Genomic DNA, 18672 nt, shown 5'->3' on the forward strand with positions numbered 1-18672 from the left:
GCCTGGAAGGTGGGAAGAAAAATTTAGCTGAAAACTTTGGGGAAAAATTTAAATCACTCTGTAAGAATGAGGTAGCACTATTATCTCTGGTCCTCATCAGTATTATGAACTGGAATAAAATTCATCTGCCAGTTTTTTATTTACAGGAGGGAGTATACACTTTGGGTAATTTGCCTTCTATAATCCCACATTCTTCTAAATCAGCAAATGTCTGTCAAAATGCACTGAGGTACTTACACTGGGTCCTACACGGCCAAGCTCTCCAGGAAGTCCTGCTGTCCCAGGAGGACCCTAAAGTCAACAAATCAAAGTAACAAGGTAATGTATGGATATCTTTACAATCATAAACCTATCAAATATGATAAATAACAGACTTAGAATTATTTATCTGTGCTAAGCTTAGTTTCCAATAAGGTAGTAATTCATTTGACCAACCTACTTAAAATGAAATGGAAACTTCCTAAACTGATCAAAATTTTGTTTAGCAGAATGGGGGTATTTTCATTAGTAGCCACCCAAGATACTGTACATAAGATCCCATAAACCCTACTAGTCAGAGTGTTAGTCGTCGAGTAGGGTCAAGTTATGAGAGCCAGAAGGGCTTGGAGCAACATATTCCCAATTTTGAAAGAAAACAACTTCCAGCCAAAAATGGCCATTTTTATAGATTATGTAAGAATCAATGATAAAATGATACTTACAGGAGGTCCAGGAATACCACGGCCCTAAAAGACCAAAATTAAAATGTTTACGTTATGTGGTTCATACTTACGATAAACATAGACATGGACCTATATAGCTCAGTTCAAAATGAATCATAAACTCTAATACTAAATACCTATATGATGTTCGTTTTAAAGAAATCACTGGGTAATGACAAGCAAGTGTGGCTCAGCTTTTAAAGGAAGCAGGAGCCTGTTTCAGCTTCTCAAACACTCCTGTGATGTCTGTGATGATCAGTAATGTTTTTGCTAAACTGTTTTTTAAAGAAAAATCAAAGAAGCCATCTAAGCTTGCTCTTGGGAGAACTTACCACCATGCACAAGAGGCACATCACAGTGAGTTTAAAGATTTTGTGCTTTTGTGGTGTTGTACAAGAAACCTACCTTAAAGACAATATAGTTTTAAGGTTTATAATAAATGGTGTTAAGAAGTTACCCAGCCAGGCGTGGTAATGCATGCCTGTAATACCAGGACTTTGGAGGCTGAGACAGGAGGATGGAAAGTTCAAGGTCAGCTTCAGCAACTTAGAGGGCCCTCAGCAACTTAGTGAGACTCTGTTTCAAAATAAAAAATAGGAGCTGGGCATGGTGGCACACGCTTGTAATCCCAGCATTTGGGGGGCTGAGACAGGAGGATCTCGGTTCGCAGACAGCCTCAGCTACTTAGTGAGGCCCTTTGCAACTCAGTGAGACCCTGTTTCAAAATAAAGAATACAAAATAGGGCTGAGGTGTAGCTGGGAGGTAGAATGCCCCTGGGTTCTATCCCCAGTACCACAAAAAATAAATAAATAAAAATAAATTAAAAATAAAAAATACAGTAGGGCTGGGGGTGTAACTCAGAGGTAGAATGGCTCTGGGTTCAATTTCCATTACCACAAAAAAGGGAGGAGGGCAAAGAAGGAGGGGAGAGGAAGTTTCTCCCCAAACAAGCATTCAAACACAGAGGCCAGAAGAAAAGAGGGTAAGAAACATAACTTCTTCTGACAGGCAGGAATGTGTTTTCAGATGCTAAATCCAGTAAATACTGAAAATGAACTGTTTGGTGTGGCCCTGAAGTAACCTACAATGGGATTTCAGTTAAATATGCTAAATTTGACTTTAAAATGAGTCATTCTATCTCCCTGTCCTTACACTTTATATCCCTTTATCAGTACCAGACTACATTTTCCAAGGACTGAAATCACATTTATCTCCCTAGCCCCACTTCTAGCATAGGACCTAGTATGTAATCAATTCCAACAGTGCACTTGTTGACTTAAAACTGAATATTAACATTTAGAATCCCTATTCTCTCTCTTTGCTTTCCAATTTCAATTGTTTCCCCTTGGGGTTTCTCATTACTCTTTTGTACATTAGCCTGACTAGCTTTTATTCACAGCTGCCTGATACCATATTTATGTTAGCTTTTCCTTCCAGGCATGCTTTTCTAAAATATCCATATATAAAGTGTCCCATAAAAAATCAATGCACATCTGTGATAATGATATTATTATTTCTAATTATTTAGGCAGCCAAAACAAGTAAGACCTTTACCCTAGCAGTGTGTTTCAATAAACACTGGAACTTTTTAAGGCATTCTTTGAAAAACTGCTCCTATTTGAATATTTTAATACCTTGATTGATTTGAGAAAGAAGTGTTATGAAAATAATTGATAAGTTCTTTCTTTATCGGGAACCTATATTTATCAAAGATGTTTGTAAATTTCACTAAATATAAAAGAGGCTTGCCTATAAGACGTTGAGGTATGAAATGGAAAACTCCGAGAGCAGGGCCAGCATGCCACTCACTCCTGCAAACAGGCTGAGCGTGGGAGAGTTGATAGATGCTGATAAACGGCAAAGGGAATAGCACAAATAGGGGGAAATAGAGAAAACACACCAATGACAAGAGCAAAAGAGAAAGAAAAGGCGGCCTGAGAAAGTAGTCCTCTTCTACACACAAATCATATAAATCAGAGGGGTTGTGAAGTACAGGAAAGGACCCACTAGGAACAGGCAGGTGAGAGTGTCTCATTAGTCCATATTTTATTAGAGATAAAAGCAGTTGTAAAGGAAGTGGTAGGATGAATGGTCTGCACACCCAATACTTAGATTTGCCATTGTTATGCAAGAAATGTTTTCTATCAATGGGGTAGAGAGGGAGTTGTCTACTAAAAATATCACCTGTGAATAGACATATGTATTCTGAACTGAATATTCAAATTCCTCTAAATTCTTTCTATGCATAGTGAAAATACTTACCATACCAGATAAGTCGTGGAACTTTTGTCATATAAGTAATATAGAGAAAACCACATCTAAAATTTTTCACAATGACAGAATTTTGCCTACAGTTAAATTTTTAATTCTGTCACTTTACAGTTAATTACCGGAAATCCACGAGATCCAGGCACACCGGGTTCTCCCTAAAAATAAAAATAGCTTCATTGTACTTAGCTTTTTGTAGTATGAATATATAAATATGCAAACTGGATAAACATGGAAATCAGTAAGACACTTCATCTTGGTGTTTTTAAATACCAGTTATTTAAAAAAGCATTTCAACTTTTCATAGTTTAACCTGTTAATTGATTTACAAACACAATAAAATTACACTTTGGCATTTACCATCAGTCTGTAGAGGTGGCTAACTTACTTTTTGTCCCCTTGGTCCAACGGAGCCAGGGGATCCATCGGGTCCTGTTAGTCCCTAATGATGCAAAATAAGGATGTTAGAGCTATGATGACGTTCTCAATCAAACCACTGACTAGAAAATATCATTTCGTTAATTAATTATCTGCAGGATGGTTGCATACGAATAATGCAAATATTTATAAAGTAATCCTTCTGAAATCAACACACAAAGGTCATATTTAACATGAGATGTACCTGTTACTTATTTTCTGTTGGTAAATTACACCATATTCCTAACTTTCTGCTAACTACATCATTTTTCACAGAGCTTGATAATCTACCGTTTTTTGTTTCTGCTTTGAAAAAATGTGGTACAACAATTATAGTGTTATAAAATAGGTCTAATGGGTCTTGGCTCTGCCATTTACCCATGTTTATGTATCCCCTTCACTTATAAAATAGAAATAACATGTGTCCCTCTAAAAACAGGACAATAATGTCTTGAAAGTTAATGAAATGATTCCCCAATAGAAATTAAACACAAATCATCTCATTACTGCCTTCTAGCCACTTATAGCCCTCTTCTAGCAATGGCAATTGCTTATTGAAGAACATTAACTTTTAAAGTAAAAATGTCTGAGGGCATACATGCTCATTATTCCTTGGTAAAAGCAGTTATAATTAAATATATATGTTCATGTATGCCAGGTATTATAACACACATTTATAACAATCATATTCAACATTAAAACAGTTACAAAATACTTTTAAACATTCTCTTTGCCTCTACTAATACTTATTTTACCATCTTCCTCAATATAAGATTGCTATGAAAACATACTACTACACATACACCTAAATTTCCACATTCAGTAAAGATGCATTTGCATTTTTTTAAATTTTTCTTTGATCTTTGACATTTCCAGATGCCACTTACAACGTAATCTTGAAATTATACCTTCCTGAAAGTATTTATCTGTATATTTACATGTAAATATATAGTTAGGTATGTGTCTTATGAATATATATCTTATAAAACCTGTATATCATCAATACTTTGAAAAAGACTCAATATTGAAGGAAAGAGCTTTTAAAAATATGAAAACCCATTTGAGATGGATTAACAAAGTTCATATTTAGTCTATCGTTGTCAATAAGTATCAATAAATTGCTTTCATGTAATTCATATGCAAGCTAATCTATTGCCTACCATTTTCACATTTCTCTCCATCAATTTCTCTAACAATTTCATAGACTAAATCAAAGGAAGTAGAAAAAATATTTGAAAGTGCTAATTAATGAAAACTTACCAAAGAAGAAAAATAGTAAGCACACACAAGAGTCTTTAACAGACCTTCTTTTATTTTCACTTGCCCTATCCTAATTAGAAAACCCATTTGGGAGCAAGCCCCAGTGTAATTAGTTGCTGAGCACTGATGGTAATGGAATGTTTGCTTTCAAATCTTGGCAATCACACATCCAGGATGTCTCACTAGAAGCACACGTGGCACAGCAACCTAGAAACATCAGGATCTATCAAACTAATGGATCTTCTAACGCCCACTTAATGTCCATACCCTCCAAGACCAATCCTAGTCCATATTCACCTAAACATAATCAACTAAACTCCAATCTATGATTGGAATAATCCGTGAGACTAAAGGACAATAACTATTAGACATAGCAGAGTCTCAGCTGCAATATAATAAAACAAAACCAAGTAAATGGCTAAATAAGCAAAAGGCTGTTTCCAAGTCATTCAGATTTAATATATCCTCCATGAGATGTGACAAATTATGTCTTAAAGAAATGGGAAGTTTTTTCAATTAAATTGAAGCTGGGTGTGGTGTAGTAGGCCTATAATTCCAGCACATGGGCAGCTGAGACAGAAGAATCACAGGTTCAATACCAGCCTTAGCAACTTAGCAAGACTATGTTCCGAAATAAAAACTAAAATAGGGCTGGGGGTGTAGCTCTGGGATAGAATGCCCCTGAGTTCAGTCCCCAGTATCACCAAAAAATAAAATTAAATTGAAACTGGATTCTAGTGTCAGACATTACAGTGAGATCTTATGAAATTCTATGTAGGAAAAAATGTAAGCTCCAGAAGGTCTAGGACTTCTTGTCCATTACAGTTGTAGCACATTGGCCCTGGTGTCCAGGCAGCCCAGTGACTCCAGTCACTCCACCCTGAGTAAAGTTAAGAGAGGCTGGCCTTTGAGGAGGAAGGAGACTGCGGCTCAAATCCCGACTCTGCTACTTGGTAGCTATGTAATCCTGGGAAAGTTGCTTAACTTTATAGAGTTCTGAATGCTGTTCCTCATTCAGAGAGGGTTCTGCAAATGAACAGAAATGTCTTGGCCTCCTCCCATTTCTTTAATGTCCAACTATTTGTATCAATACTGACCTTTCACAAACATGTTTTAACCCCCTGTCTTAATCATAAAGCATCTTACCAGGAATAAAACTTCTGTCATTCAGAGGATATAAAGCACCTAGCATCTTGCCTTTTAAAAGCAGAATGGAGCTGTGAAGCCAAGTGTGATAGTGCATGCCTGTAACCCTAGTACTTGGGAGGGTGAGACAGAAAGATCATAGGTTCAAGGCCAGCCTCAGCAATTTAGTGAGGTTCTGCACAATATAGTGAAACCCTATTATAAAATAAAAAATAAAATAGGGCTGGGGGTGTAGCTCAAAGGTAGAATGTCCCTAGGTTCCATCCCCAGTCATCCCCCCACACATACACAGTAGCATGGCTGAACTATAATTTCAGTACATAATTCTAATTCCTCTTATACTTGTCTCATAAAGATCTTATAAGAAAAATAAAATGCTGTGTATACAGTTCTCTGAGCCTGTCATAACAAATGGCACCTTTAGGAATATCTCCACTGATTTTGATGATGATAACACAGTTGTCCTTTGGGTGCAAGATTATAACCAAGCTCTGATATCTCTAATTTTACTTGTCCTAAGAGAGAAAAAAATCAACTCAAACTAAAAGAGAGAAAGAGATTTGAAATATGTGTACATACTCCCCTCACACGTACTTTTCAAAATCCAATTTGCAATAAAACTCTCTAAATCTTATTTCAAATAAATTACTAGGAAAATATTGCCAGTGTTGGAAAGAACTGCCTTCATATGGATGTTTATGTGACAAAATTCTTATGGGATAACATTGAAACCGTGGTCTGAAGCTGCTGTCTGTCAGAAAATAAAGCTCAGGGATGGATCCTTCTGAATTCCAGCAGCTCCGCAGGGGAGAGTCCAGAGTCCTACAGCACAGCTGCGACTTTGTTACTGTTGCTGCCAGAATTCCACTCAATGTAGACATCAACTTTGAATTATATTTCTTTCAGGTTCTTCCAAACATCATCCAATTAACCACTTTTTAATATTACCCAATAAAATAAACTTTGCAATGAACCAAAGAGATGGAAGGTTTAAGGTTTTTCAGCTTTACTAACAAGAAAGGACTTTTAAAGCTTTTCTGCTTGCTTGGTTCCCTTATGGCTAGACACAAAGAGTAAACTCTGATTTAGTTACTCTCAAACTGTCCATTCTCAATTTAGAATAAGCTATATATTTTTAAATGTCAAACCAAAAAATAGAGTAAGAAAACTTTCCAGTTCCAGACATCCCATGTGGCTCTAATTCAAAAGTTGAAGGATATAAAATGTACTTTTTTAAAAAGCATGTAAAATATTCATTATAAATTATTTTTAATATCCACTGAATTATCCATACCATCCTTCTTGGTTGGTATCTTAGTACTAAAAATTCACTATCAATCTTTCTCCCTATTCTCTCCAATTATTCATCTATTAAGAACTTTCATTCGCCAGGCATGGTGGTGGCTCACACTTGTAATCCCAGTACTTGGGAGGCTGAGACAGGAGGATCGCACAGGTTACTTAGTGAGGCTCTTAGTGAGACCCTGTTTCCAAATAAAAAGATAAAATAGGTCTGGGAGTGTAGCCTGGAGGTAGAAAGCCCCTGGGTTTCATTCCCCAGTACAACAAAAAAGAACCTTCATTTGTATCTATTTGAGGCTGGCCTGGGGAGTCCAAAAAATAAGAAAAATAGGTTTGATGCTATCTTAGTCTCTAATGAACTCTAAATAATGTTGGGACCTTGAAGGCTAAAGGAAATAATATTTGTAAAAGTTCTTGAAGAAAAAGCTCTAAATACATGCAAAAGTATAGTTGTTTTTCCCCCCTAGAATTAAGAAATGCCTAAAATGCTGGCACAGGTATAAATTTTCTCTTTCATCTCTTATTTTCTGTTTCTTTTTTCCTTTTGTTTTGTTTTGTTTCCCTCCTGCCTTCCAGGAAGTTAACTCCATTCCACCCCTTTCTTACTTTTTCCCTGATGACCTTCCCAGGTCAAAGCTCCATGGTTAGCCGGTCATGGTGGCGCACGCTTATAATCCCCGCTTGGGAGGCAGAGACAGGAGGATCGCGCAGGTTCGAAGCCAGCCGCGCGCGCTGGCTTAGGAGACCCTGTTTCCAAATAAAAATGTGAAAATAGGTCTGGGAGTGTAGCCCGGAGGTAGAAGGGCTTCCAGGAACCCCAGTACCACCAAAGGAAAAAAAAAAGCTCCATGGTTGAAGATTCCTCACTCTTCTACAACTTTTGATATCTGAAAGGTGGTTTATTTTGCTCTCAGGGACTTGCAAATATAGACAAAGATAAATACATTTAAGCATTTTGATACTGTACTGTAAATTTCAAAGCACTTTCATTTGTTTATTCAAATTGTTCAAGGGGAGAAATTACTTTAGGAAACAGTCAGGTTGCCTTAATTCATTATTTTTTATTATTATTATTTTGTGCTACTGGAGATGGAAACCCCAGCCATTCTACCTCTGAACTACACATCAGCCAAATTTTTTATTCTTTATTTTGAAACAGTATCTCACTAAGTTGCAAAGGGCTTCACTAAGTAGCTGAGGCTGGCCTTGAACCTGGAACCTCCTGTCTCAGCCTTCCAAGTACTGTGATCACAAGCTCATTCCACCATGCTTGGTTTAGGGATTGGCTTAATGACATTGTACAAAGTAAAGAAACTGTTGAGCAATCTACAAAAGCTTTACTAAATTAAGGGACAGATAAGAATTGCCCTTTGTCAAATGATACTGCAACTCAATATCAAGAGAAGACTTCAGATGAGGTTTATGGTACAACTATTAAAAGTTATTTTTCATTTAATCAGAACTTTTCTCTTCATCCATCCAAAATAAAAGGATGGCTGAAGTTTAAATAGATAAAAAAATAAACTCAACTAGTATTAGGTTACTATTTTATTTAGTGGCCTTGTATTTATTCATCATTTTTATTAGGATATGACAGTTTCAAGTGATTCAGTTTCAAAGAGTAACAGCCATCAGGCTATAAAATTTCAGTTTGTATTATTCAAATGTAAATTTAATATCCAGTCTATATTATCCAAATATTGGTCCTTTGACACCTCTGAGCACTGACATTTTGCATGCACAGAAACTCAAATCAGGAGCTGTGAAATGTAAAACAAAGTCTAACTCATAAAGTATTAAGTGATACAGAAAAGTACCCTCATTATGGTAATCTGGACAAGGAAAGTGTCTCTCAACAACAGCTAAAATCTAGGTCTCTCTCCTCTCCTCTCCTCTCCCCCACCCCTTAGGTTTCAGGACAGAGGTGGTAGGTAACTGGAGGGCAACATCTCAGAACAGATCCCATTGCTTACTTCACTTTGTGGCCCAGTGAGGAGAGCAAGGGCTCTCATTAATACCTCATTAAGGTATTCCCAGAATGCATGGAGAGAAAGGCAGAGGCCCTGAAGTCGTCGTTTTACTCTGTAAAAATTCTATAGCCCATAGAGCTCAGCATCTGAGCTTCCTTCCTGTGGGAGGTGGGGGAGTAAATTGGAGGAAGGTTGCTGGTTTCTAATCTTCAGCCAACTCCATCCTATCAATTCGTTGCTGTCAATAATGCTAGCCAGAAAATAAAGAAGGGGTGTGGGAGACTTGGAAAGGGGAAGACCTCGTTGCGAGTCCTTGTCTGGGAGTGTGGACCTATCCCTGCCTCTGCTGTCTCCACATTCGCACTTGGAGCCTACTTTCTGTTCTGCGACATTCCTGATATTAAGGATGCTCTGCCCTTTGCCTGCAGATGCCTTTCTAGATTAATCTATCGTAGGCCAGAGGCCCGGCCGGGGTGGGAGAAGACCACCACCCCGCAGCCCCTCCGAGCGGCCGCGGCGAGGGCAGGGTGGAGGGAAAAGGAAACGCCAGCGCTGAGCGTTCTCGCCGCGAATCCGGCACCCTCGACCGACCTCTCCCGCCCTTTTGCAGACGCTGCCAGCTCCCCAAGCCAGGCTGAGCCCAAACCGAGGCCAAGTTCACCGCTGTTGACACACACGCACACGCACACACACACACACGCACACGCACACGCACACGCACACACACGCCCGGCCCAGGGCTCTCCCTACTCACGTCCGCGCCGGGCGTGCCGGGCTTGCCCGGGGCTCCAGGCTTTCCAGGTTCTCCAGCCGGGCCCTGGGTCAGGGAGAGGGGGAGACGGGGAAAAGAAAAGATGCGACGTTACTCTCTTGGACACAAGTGGCTGCAAAACACGTCTAAAGGAAGAAGCGGGGCGCCATGGTGCCGATCAACTTACCGGGGGTCCTGGGGGGCCCTTTGGACCTCGGTCACCCTGGAGGCATAGAAAAAAGGCGAGAGCCGTCCATCAGTAAGAGGAGCGGGTGCGCGCGGGGGCAGCCCCGCCTCCCGGAGCTTCGCGACCCAGGAGGGGCGACGAGGACCCTTCCCCAAGTCCCCGGGGCTCTAGGAGCCAACCTCAACTCTCATCCCGGCCAGTCCTGATGTAGGGGATGAGGGGAAGCAGGCACAGAGGGACCTGGAGATAGGAACTTACGTCGATGCCGTCGATGCCTGGGACTCCGGGGGGCCCCGGGGGGCCCGGGGGGCCCTGCTCGCCTGGAGGACCTCTCTGGGGAAAGCAGCACACGGTTAATGAAGTACTTTGGACACAGTGAGCCAGAGGGCGGTCCTAGCCCCGCATCAGCCAGGGAAGAGGCCTGCCTCCCGTGGAGGCCAGTTTTCTGAAACCCAATATATTAAATGTGTTTCCAACTTCCAAGCAGGCTTGAGCTCTGCCCTGTTGTGAATGAGGTGACTTTGGGTTGAAGCAGGTGGACTTCTGCAACATGGAAGGGGGCTTAAAGGGGAGCTTCTCAAGGCACATAAAAAAGGTACATGAGAATAAAAAGAGGTTCCAATTGCTAATTTCCCCCAAAGGGATTCAATGGGGGGGGGGGTGATACAAGATTTGATCAGAAAAGGCAGGTCAGTATTTTGGCCAGAATGGAACAGACAAAAAAAAAAAAAAAAAAAAAAAAAACCTCCACACCAGACAGAGCACAGTAAGGCTTTGTAAATCTTTCTTTGCCGGTAGAATCTGAGGGAGTGTGCTCCAGGAAAAGCTTTGGGAGGGGAGGAGCAGGGCAGGGGAGCCTGGAACCGAGCTCTGCCCGTAGGGAAGGTCCTTTGAACGAGGTCTGTGCACCTGGCCTCATAACCAAATTCTGGGGGACCCTAAGGTGATTCCTTTCATGGTTTGCAGTTTGGCTTTGATGGTGCTGGAGGGAATGCTGGTGCCTGGAACAGCCAAAGCTTGTCGTTCAGGGCATGTGGGGCTTATTTATTTGTTTGTATTTGTTTGTTTGTTTTTGCCTGCTTCTCAATGTTACAAAGAGAGAGAAGAAAGCTTCTTTCATCGAGAAAAGCTTTGTTTTTCTAAACTCCTATGACCAGCCGGGCTACAATGGGGTCTTTGTAAGTGAAACCGCAAACCTCAGCGGGGCTTCCCTGCCGGCTGCCAGGCGCTGCAGCTCCCTCCTGCGCGGGAGGGGGGAGACCCCGAGCCTCACCAAGGTGCTGGCATTTTAGGGAGCCGAGGCTGCAGGGTTCCAATCGTGGGATCCCCGGCACCGCCAGCGGTACCCTCGATTTAAAGCAACCGTCGAGGGCTACTGGAGAAGGAACCGAGGAGCTTGCCTGAATCTTCGCCTTCTCCAGCAAGGCCTGCCCTTGGCTGGGATGGGGGAGGGGCGGTGAGACAGTTGGCGGGCTAAGCTGTAAGCCCTATCCTGAGTCGTTTATTACTGTCGTGAGTGAGCCGTCAGTGCTGCGGCCCAAGAAGGCAAGCAGGCTCCCTCTTCCAGCCCAAGAGTCCATCCACACCCCCGCCCCGACTCCAGAGATGCGCCCTGCAGGTGCTCCCAGGCAGCCGCGGCGGCCGGGTCGCAGCGCACCGAGGATGCTCCGCACCTCTGCACCCCGCCCGCGGCGCCCGCACCTTTCCCGCTGCGCGTTTGGAAAGTGCTTGCTGGCCCCCGCTTACCTCCTCCGTAGTTTGGCTGGACTGTGGGGGGAAATAAGGGGGGAGGTGACACCGTGCCCCCACGAGCTCGCACACAACTTACTTGAGCTGCGCACAAGCAGAGTCCTGACAGCAGCAGTCCCAGCCCAAGAGCGCCATGGCCCCGCGCCGCCCCGGCCATGGCTCTCGGCTAGCCCCTGGCCCCGCTCCGCGGCCCCCTGCCCCTCGAGGCCCGACCCGCCGCTCGCATCGAGCCGCGCTGGGCTCGGCCACAAGCTCCCCTGGCAGTAGTGGTTGCGACGGTCCCCTGGCCGGGACACGTAAGTTCCTTCCGTTTATGAATGGCCTTGGGAGGGTCCTGGGGATTGGAGGAGAGCTAGCTCTGGACGGATTGAATGACTGCAGTCCCCCTTAACCCTTTCCCCGCGGTCACACAGGCAAACCTGAGTCTGCAGGCCGCCTCGACCCTGCCATCCTAGCCCCCGTGCCACAAACAGACTCCCGCGTTTCTGGAGATGTGTTTGGGGGAGAATTGGGAGTCGCCAGAGGGAGAGCTGGCACCCCAGGCTGGTTTCCACCAAGGGGCTGAGAGGGATCGGTGCTCCCTCCTACCTGCCTGGTCCCTACATCAAAGCCGACTTCAGAGAAAGAAAGGGCAGCGACAGGGGCCTGGGAGGTGGGCAGCGGAGAAGGAGGCACTGGGTAAAAGTGACCCTCGCAGGTGACCAGGGGCTCACCGTTCTGACGGGCAGTTCGTGGCAAGTTTCTCTCCGGGGTCTCAGAGGGTCACAATGGATCAGCATCCACTGAAGTTCAAACTGTGAAAAGCAGCAAACACATAAGGTTCTTTCAGAAGACAAAGCAAGATATGTAAGAGAGATGTTTTGTTTTATCGTGGTTTTTGTTTGTTTTCTGTTTTTGTACTGGGGATTGAACTCACAGCTATGCTTGAACTCTGACCTACACCGCCAGCCCCTTTTTTATTTTTTTATTTTTGAAATAGAGTCTCACTAAGTTGAGGGAGACAACAGCTCTCTAAGTTGCTGAGTCCGGCCTCAAACCTGTGATCTTCCTGTCTCCGCCTCCCAAGTACTGGGATTACAGGTATGTACCGCTGCACCCAGCAAGAGAGATGAATTTTTAAATGTGATCTAAGCCTTAACTGTCTGGAACCCAACTTGAATTTGTTGACTTCAGTGGATCAAAAGTCTTGCTTTTCCTTGAATACAATTTTTTTTTCCTTGCAGGTGTGGGGATGGAACCCAGGGGCATTCGACCTCCGAGCTACATCCCTGCCCTAATTTTTATTCTTTATTTTGAAACAGAGCCTCACTAAGTAACTGAGGCTGTCCCTGAATGGTGATCCTCCAGCCTCCTAAATGCTGGGATTACAAGCATGTGCCAACAGGACAGGCTTTTGAATACAAATTTTCTAATGGAAATGGGCTGGAAGCCCTTCCCAAGTTTCTATCTACCATTTGGATGTAGATTACTTCGGCTTTGGTTTGCTCCAGCAGAGCCCTAGCCAGATAACAGACCACTAGCTCTGACCAATTTCTGTTCTCACCACAGCCCCAAGAGTAGATTCTATTAAAATGAGGTTCAGAAAGAAGAAAGTGTTCAAGTCACAGTCAGCAAGTGCTGGGTCTGCACTGGAGTCCAGGCCCAGGAACTCCACAGGAAATAAATTTGTGCTCTAAAATTTTAGCAAGGAGATTAGAGACAAAGACTGCAAAAATGGCAGCAACTGGGAGGACAAGGACAAGAGAAAATCCAATCCTGAGAAAACATTTACAGACTAAAGAAGACACTCTCCATGGAGCAGTCACTACAATGGAAAGAGCAAGGGCTGAATGCGGAAAAAAATAAAGAGGGAAATCCAGAAATTGGGAGAAAAAGACTGAAACCATTTAACGTTTGCATGAACTTTTAGAATAAAAGCGTTTTCACCTGAAAGGCAAATGTATCCTAAGAACATCTTTTACTTTTCCTAGGTATTAAGGGAGGAAGGCTGTAACAGGAAAGAAACAGAGCAAGGAAAGAGCTGCCGAGTCTTCAAAGCCTGGTAGTGCTGGCTTGTAATTCCAGTACTTGGGAGGCTGAGACAGGAGGACCACAGATCCAAGGGCAGCGCCAGCAACTTAGTGAGGTCCTCAGCAACTTAGTGAGACCCTGCTTCAAAGTAAAAATAAAATGTGGCTGGGAGTGTAGCTCAAAAGTAGCCCCTGGGTTCACCAAAAAAAAAAAAAAAAAAAAGAGTTACCAAGTCTAAATCTTAAAATAGCCCTAAGTGACAAGGCAAGAAAAAAAGAGAATCCCCAGGGAATCCCTGGGGCTGTGTGTCATGCCATCCCCTCTAAATTAAGGATGTTCCTTGCTAGGCATTCTTAATCAGATCTGTAATTCTTAGTAGATTCTACTGGCATTGCACAAATGTCTGGTTAAGAACTCAAGTCTCAAATCTACACATGTTAAAAATAAACCTATCGCCGGGCATGGTGGCTCACACTTGTAATCCCCATGCTTGGGAGGCAGAGACAGGATTTGTGCAGGTTCAAAGCCAGCCTCTCGCTGGCTTAAGAGACCCTGTTTCCAAATAAAATATAAAATAGGTCTGGGAGTATAGCCCAGAGGTAGAGGGGTTCCATCCCCAGTACCACACACACACACACACACACACACACACACACACACACACACACAATTATATATATATATAATTAATAAATAAATCTATACATTATCTCTGCTTTCATCCAATAGCAATTTCCATGCTTTCCCACTTGCCAAATGGATTTCAGATCTGCTGAATCTAGAATGAAGTTAGATACATTTTTTTTTTCATTGCTATAAAAACATCAGAGTTGGTTAAAATTGCTGGATGGAAGGTCGAAATTGAAAATGCTTAAGTCCTTCTATTCTACCGCTAAGGGTAAGGAAGGTTAGACAAACAGAAAGCTTCCATTTTATTTTATTTTATTATTATATTTTTGCAGGTCTAGGGATGGAACCCAGGGGCATTCGACCTCCAAGCTACATCCCCTCCCCAGTTTATTAATTCTTTATCTTGAAACCGGGTCTCCCTGAGTTGCAAAGGGCAACAAAGTAGCTGAGGCTGTCCTTGAAACACGATCCTCAGGTCTCAGCCTCCCTAATGCTGGGAGTACAAGCCTGTGTCACTGCCCAGCTGAAAGCTTCCATTTTGTGCAGAGGTGAAAAATACCGCAGGAAGCATTCGTGCCCTGCATGGCAGCCTTCCAGGCTGACTCTGACTGACCTGTGGTTTCCCTTAGGCCTACCACACCTTTTTCTCTAGAAAAGGTGGACATTTGCATAATGAGTTAAGTATGGCGAGAAAGAAAGCTAAATAACTAATGACATACTTTAATATAGATATGGATCTATAAATTGTATGAGAATTATGCCTATCTCTGTGCCCATAGAGTGAAAGATTTAACAGGTTTAAAGATTTAAATGACACTCAGTAGCCGGGCGTGGTGGCGCACACTTGCAATCCCAGCATTCAGGAGGCTGAGACCGGAGGATCGCAGTTCGCGGACAGCCTCAGCTACTTAGTGAGGCCCTCTGCAACTCAGTGAGACCCGGTTTCAAAATAAAGAATAAAAATTAGGGCAGGGGGTGTAGCTCGGAGGTAGAATGCCCCTGGGTTCCATCCCCAGACCCGCAAACAACAACAACAAAAAGACACTCGGCCTGGTATAGTGGCACATGTTTGTAATCCCAGCATTCAGAGGCTGAGACAGCAGGATCTCCGTTCCAGTACAGCCTCAGCTACTTAGTGAGGCCCTCCACAACTTAGTGAGACCCTGTTTCAAAATAAAAAATAAAAAATAGGGCTGGAGGTGTAGCTCAGAGGTAGAATGTCCCTGGGGTCCATCCCCAGTACCACAAAATTAATTAATTAATTAATTAATTAATTATAAAACAAATGACACCCTGCCAAAGACTACTTTTCAAATTCCATGACCTCTAATTGTTAAGGGAGTTACCTTGATCAAACTTTTATTTTTAATCAAAGTACTTTTCTTTACTTGAGAGGGATTTTATTTCGGTTTTGTTTTAAATTTTCATGGAAATTATATAAGAAAGGTAGGAAATAGGAGTCAAACTTTTCCTAATTACTGTTAAATACCTGGCATCTGAGGCAGTCACAGATGGCTAAAATGTGACAAAGGTCACATTTGCCCCAAGTCACATAGTGAATGGCAGGACTGGCCTTTCAGATTTTCCTGACACTAAGAATTTTTTTTTTAACCATCCCACTAGACCTCCCAGAAGAAAACATATTGTTTTTGCAATAAATCATACATTTGAAACAGGTAACTGAGGCATTTGGTGATTCAACATTGGTATTAAAGATGAATAGAAGAGAGAGAATATAAGTTAAAATTGTATAAGCTTGTTTCTACCCCCTTCCAGAAAACCTCGGAATTAGACTAAGAAACTTTCATAGAAGTGCAAACCTTTCCCCATTCCGCATGCTTGCCATAGAAACATACAGAAGCAAAATTACTAGTATTCCTCTAAAGGTTGACAGCTGTGTCTATGCAGTTACATATGCATATGTGTAACAAAATATCCCGTGGAAAAGAGAATTATAGTTCTTTTTCCTTCAGGCCTAGATAAAAATTTTGTCAGAATAAAAGATGTATTCCCCTTCCCCAGTCCTCAAAAAAATTTTAATAACCCACTCATACAATTGTATTCACAAAGTCCTTTGTGAATAGGTAACTCCAACTTGGCAAGCATTGTATATGTGAGAATTTGACTCTGAAAAACAATTCAGCCTTTTAGTCACCCTGAGAAGCATTACTTATATGGCTAACCAGGAAGCTTACATCCTTTGTTTAGAGCATTCATTAAAGTTACTTATTGCAAATGTGAAGTAATTCATTAAGCTGTTTGCTCAGAAATGTAATTCCCTCTGGATAAATTGGTACACCTGTTTAAATATGCAGAATGCAAATGTGGCACAGAATAATGGGGGTATGAACAGTAATTCATCTGTGAATGCAGGCAGGGTTGTTCAGAGTGCCACATAGATCAAGGGTTCTGAACACATATGTGCATCCACGTAAACATCGCCTCCCCTCCCGACAGTCATCATCAACACAGCAACTCTTTTTTTGGTATGCAGTATGACTTTCAATTTGCATGCTAATTATTTTGAAGGAAGACTTGCAGGGTGCTTTGCTAAAAGTCACTTTCATTATACAGCTAAAATGCTGATTTTTATACGTTTTCATTTTCATACCTGAAATCATTCTTCCTTTTGAATACTCGCTGACAAGATATATGTAACAAATAATTTACTCCTTCAGTCAACATTTCCGAAGTCCTAATATAAACCAAGCAATAAGGAAACATTCTAGGAAAACTGAAGATAGTTCTCTCCCACAATCAGTTTATGATTTGTTCGATGAGAAAAATACAAGTAGGAAAACAATTTTTTGTAGTAGTAGTAGTAGTAGTAGTAGGGATTGAACCCAGAGGCATTCTACCTCTGAGCTACACCCCCAGCCACACACCCCATTTTTAACAGTCTTACTAGATTGCCAAGGCTATCTAGGCATGCACCACCATTCCCACTAGAACAAACTTTTTAAACCATTGAACAGAACATAAAATGCCCTAGAAAAAAAAATCTATCATCCTCAAAATGCTTCTCCATTTTCTCAAGAAAAACTGAGTATTGTGAATGTAAAGTGCTTATATCTGTCCAAAATTAACTTTATCTGATTTTCTCTGTAGGACACTAAGGTATAATTTCAGTCCTGAGGGCAGCATAATGTCCAGCTGACAATATATTTAAGCAAGGAATATTCTGCCTAATACATTTTTTTTGTGCGGGTCTGGGGATGGAACCCAGCGGCATTCAACCTCCGACCTACACCCCCGGCCCTATTTTTTATTCTTTATTTTAAAACCGGGTCTCACTGAGTTGCAGAGGGCCTCACTAAGTAGCTGAGGCTAAGTAGCTGAGGCTGTCCGCGAACTGCCATCCTCCAGTCTCAGCCTCCCGAATGCTGGGATTACAAGCATGCGCCACCACGCCCGGCTCCTAATACATTTTTAATCAATGTTTTCTGTCTGTTTTTCTAGGCTGTTGAAAATGATTAATAAAGTATTTCAGCCCTTCTTAAGAATTAACAAAACTAATGACGAACAACTATCTTTTCTTGAGAATTTTAACGACAACTGCGGAACTTGGCTTAATTAGAGTGGCTGGAAATCTCCGATTTCATCCTGCCTTTCAATTTATGATGAAGTATTGGCTTCTACAATCACACAACACTTCCTCCAGATTAAGTAAGCATCCTGGCTACTGAGCTGGAGTCTCTAAACTGCCTCAAAATCAGAAATCTCCCCAACTCTATGTAGACTAAGCTAGACACAACACAGTGCTGGGGTGCCATTAACTGTGAGTCTAGACTGCACTCATCGAGATCAGAGCAAAGGCTGAGGCAGGAGGGGGAGTCAGCAGACCTGGAACACAGTCATTTGTTCATTCAACACATCTTTATTGTTTTTCAGTTTTGGCACTAGAGGTTGAACCCAGGGGTATTCTACCTCTGCTATCTACCTTCAGCCCTATATTATTTTTTATAAATAAAACAGGTCTCACTTAAGTTGCTGAAGGACCTTGCTAAGTGTCTGAGGCTGCCCTCCAACCTGCCATCCTCCTGTCTCAGCTTTCCAAATACTTGGATTATAGGTATGTGCCACCACAGCTGGCTTCAACATACCATTATGTAACATATCCGTGGAGACTGAGAGAAATACTGCAGAAGACACAAAAATGTCAAGTACATAAGGCAGTACCTAAGTTTAGTTATTTAATTTTGTGCACACACACACACACACACACACACACACACACACACACACACAGAATTAAACAAGTAAGTTAAATAAGTGAGAAT

General features: G+C 42.1%; 1 protein-coding gene across 1 annotated transcript in view; it reads right to left on the reverse strand.

The window, feature by feature from the left end:
* COL9A1 (collagen type IX alpha 1 chain) overlaps positions 1-18672 on the reverse strand; it is a gene marked incomplete at both ends in the record, with an annotated part of 162528 nt that overhangs the window by 61719 nt on the left and 82137 nt on the right. The window contains 9 exons of the mRNA XM_080700071.1: positions 238-291; positions 702-725; positions 3093-3128; positions 3359-3412; positions 9820-9882; positions 10004-10039; positions 10262-10336; positions 11750-11770; positions 12466-12546. Of these exons, the coding sequence (XP_080556197.1) occupies positions 238-291; positions 702-725; positions 3093-3128; positions 3359-3412; positions 9820-9882; positions 10004-10039; positions 10262-10336; positions 11750-11770; positions 12466-12546 (444 nt within the window). The remainder of the gene's footprint in view (positions 1-237; positions 292-701; positions 726-3092; positions 3129-3358; positions 3413-9819; positions 9883-10003; positions 10040-10261; positions 10337-11749; positions 11771-12465; positions 12547-18672) is intronic.

This window comes from Muscardinus avellanarius, assembly GCF_963383645.1.
Source record: "Muscardinus avellanarius genome assembly, chromosome: 8".
NCBI classification, from domain to species: domain Eukaryota; kingdom Metazoa; phylum Chordata; class Mammalia; order Rodentia; family Gliridae; genus Muscardinus; species Muscardinus avellanarius.